The following is a 2,970-nucleotide window of genomic DNA, read 5'->3' as shown; positions in this document are numbered from 1 at the left end:
CAGAAGATGAATACGGAAGGTTAAGTCGACAGCACGCGAACGAGCCCATCCATAAAAAACCGTTTGTTCTAAAAATAGCGCCGAGAAAACACATACCAAGCGTCCACAACTTGAACCTAACAGACAATTAACCACAACACATGGCGGCGATTTAAAAATGCGGCGCAGTGCGCCTCTAATGATTTTGCTTAGCAAAAACCCTTTCGGTCGTAGATATATTATATATATATATATATATAATTTATGACAAATTGGAACACACCTATAACAGATAGATGGGTTACATTATAATAAATTGCTATAACACATGTTATACAACAAAAATGTTAGTATAAAATAATTATGACCAATCTTGTCATTTATCTAAACGCGGCCCTGACATATCATATACAGTATGTAATGAATATGCGTTTGGCCTTCAAACGATCTCGCGTGACTTTTTTTTAGGAGCAAAGACCTATTAGATACATAGCGAAACTTGCATCTACGCAGGTTTTAATTAGAAACATATTCCGTGGGTTCGCTCGGACCTTCCGCCAAGCGGGCTCAGCAACTTCGTTGACTCGGAGTGGCACCCCACCCTCTTCAAGTTCTGTGATCCGCTCCTGCAACCCTCCTACTCTGGCAACCCTGCTATCTGCAACCCTGCTATCTGGCAACCCTGGCGCTATCTTTAACCGCCTGCCTATCTCTGTAACCTGCTACTGCACCTTGTTATCTGCACAACCTGCCTATCTGGCAACCCTGCTCACTCTCCAACGCCTGCAACTGCTATCTGTAACCACTGGCTTATATGCACCCTGCTATCTGCCAACCCTGGCCGCTACTGCAACCCTCAACCCTCGCTATCTGTAACCCTGGCTATCCTGGCAAAAACCCTGGGCTATCTCGGCGACGCCTGCTAATCTGCAACTCTGCTATCTGCGCACCCTGGCTCTCTGGCAACCTTGCTATCCCTGCACTCCTGCTATCTCCAACCTTGCTATCTGCAACCCTGCTAACTGCAACCCTGGCAACAACGCTGCGTATCGGGTCCGCAGTATCATGGGCAGCAAGGAACTTGCAGGCCTTGACGATCATCATTAAACCCTTGAGGTCTTTGACTAGCCTTGCTGCAAAGAACAAGCTCGCTATGCTAAGCGGCGCCGACTGTAAGGCTTCGAGAGAGCTCATTAAAATAACGCACGTTGCATTAGCGAAACGGGCTTAGAAGTGGTGTCGGTTGAAGGGTCAATGAAGCGCGACATTTCAGTGGCGCAAATAGCGCGAAGCGTACTCATCCACTCCTTTCCGTTCCGTCGCATACACGCGTACCGACAATGACACGTATACCACTTTTTTGTAGGACGTCTCAGCATCGCCTCCAATCTTCCTGCGAGAAAACGCCAACAATAATCAGGCGAATATCAGACACTTGCGGTATAATCTCTATCATCGTGTACTTATATCACGATCAAATCATAATCCGCGGCACAATTACAAAACTTCAACCGTACGTCCGCGCTAACTCTCCGAAGTAAGTGGCACTGACAAAAACGCTCCGTAATTATATTACCTGAGGCACGCGCTTTTGCCGGCCTGGCAGAAGGATGACCACCGATTGCTGGAACGTTGGGCCATCGTGGGGGCGTGGATGGCTCGAACGGCAGCGGTTTGGCTACAGGCACAGGCACTAGCGCTGGCCCTATCTGGTATACCTTCGTATCTCTCAGTGATGCACTAGATAATATGTAAAGAAACATTAACCTCCATAGCTTTTAACGCCGAAGTAGCCTATCCCACGCGTCGGGGCAATGTTATAGCTCCATGTAACCACTTTCTAAACATGCGCAAATTGCTTCTTAATCTCAGTCTTAAAGCCTGGCTATAATTAAACGACGCAATGCTAGCATCAAAAATGTACACAGTCAGTTCTTTTGCTACGTGACTGTGTGATTATATGTCCAAAATCAGCGACGACCGTTGTCGCTGCGTTACCATGCACCGAGGAATAAAAACTTAAGCATCGGGTTGTCAAGAAATCAGCAATACCGGCACAGCACAGAAATTATGTAAAGAAAAACAGAAATTATGTAAAGAAAATATGTAAAGAAAACATTAACTCTCAATAGCTTTTAACGCCGAAGTACCTATCCAGCGTGCAATGTTATAGTCCATGTAACTTTCTAAACTGCGAAATTCTTCTTAATTCGTTTCAAGCGGGGCTATATTAACGACCAATGCTACATCAAAATGTAACGTCAGTCTTTTGTAGTGATGTTGTGATTATATGTCCCAAATACAGCGACGACGTTGTCGCTGCGTTACATGCACCGAGGAATAAAAACTTACATCTGGGTTGTAAGAATAGAATAGCAAGAAATTATGGCCCTGTCACACATTGACGATTTAGCCAGCGTATGCCGACGTGCATGAAAAATTTGGCGAATACGCTGGCGTACGTCGAATAAGTTATGGGTAAGTTTTGTATAAGTTAAGAGCTCGCTTAAGCACGCTGAAGCACGCTGAAGCACACTGGTATACGTCCTAGTACGGCGAGGTCGTCGAAAATTTTTGAGCATGCTCAAAATTTTCCGACGTATGCCAACGTATGCCCATACGTCCCGCATACGCGGGCCATAAGTTGTAGGTAAGTTATGCGATCGTTGACACACGTTCACACACGTTACTTGTAAAAGTTACTCATAAGTCGAAATACGTCGAGATAATGTCTAGCGTACCCAAAACTCATTTCTAACCTACGATTAACGTGCTTTGAACCTATGTGTAACTTATCTCCAACGCATATTGACGTATGTATAGACGTATTTGACGTGTTCCGGACGACCACAGAACTTACTGAACGTGTTTCTAACTTACAGCTACCGTATAATGGCGTATTGGCAGCGTTTAGGATTGGATGATTATGGATATTCAGGTTGACCAATGTGAGACAGAAAAATCTACTCTTAACAACGAAGTGACCATACT

At 44.9% G+C, this 2,970-nt stretch overlaps 2 protein-coding genes across 2 annotated transcripts in view; both read right to left on the bottom strand.

Annotated features, from left to right (window-relative positions):
- The window catches only part of LOC106809137 (lipase maturation factor 1-like), a 36,289-nt gene extending 34,669 nt beyond the window's left edge, over positions 1–1,620 (bottom strand). The window contains exons 1-3 of the mRNA XM_014812149.1: positions 1,556–1,620; positions 1,315–1,372; positions 930–1,149 (exon numbers count right to left, since the gene is read on the bottom strand). Of these exons, the coding sequence (XP_014667635.1) occupies positions 930–1,149; positions 1,315–1,372; positions 1,556–1,620 (343 nt within the window). The remainder of the gene's footprint in view (positions 1–929; positions 1,150–1,314; positions 1,373–1,555) is intronic.
- LOC106810670 (2-hydroxyacylsphingosine 1-beta-galactosyltransferase-like) overlaps positions 1–2,970 on the bottom strand; it is a 27,680-nt gene that overhangs the window by 11,002 nt on the left and 13,708 nt on the right. The window lies entirely within an intron of this gene.

Source organism: Priapulus caudatus, unplaced genomic scaffold (assembly GCF_000485595.1).
Source record: "Priapulus caudatus unplaced genomic scaffold, Priapulus_caudatus-5.0.1 Scaffold1, whole genome shotgun sequence".
NCBI lineage: Eukaryota > Metazoa > Priapulida > Priapulimorpha > Priapulimorphida > Priapulidae > Priapulus > Priapulus caudatus.
The sequence above is the reverse complement of the archived record's forward strand: the minus strand, read 5'-3'. Positions and strand labels throughout refer to the sequence as shown.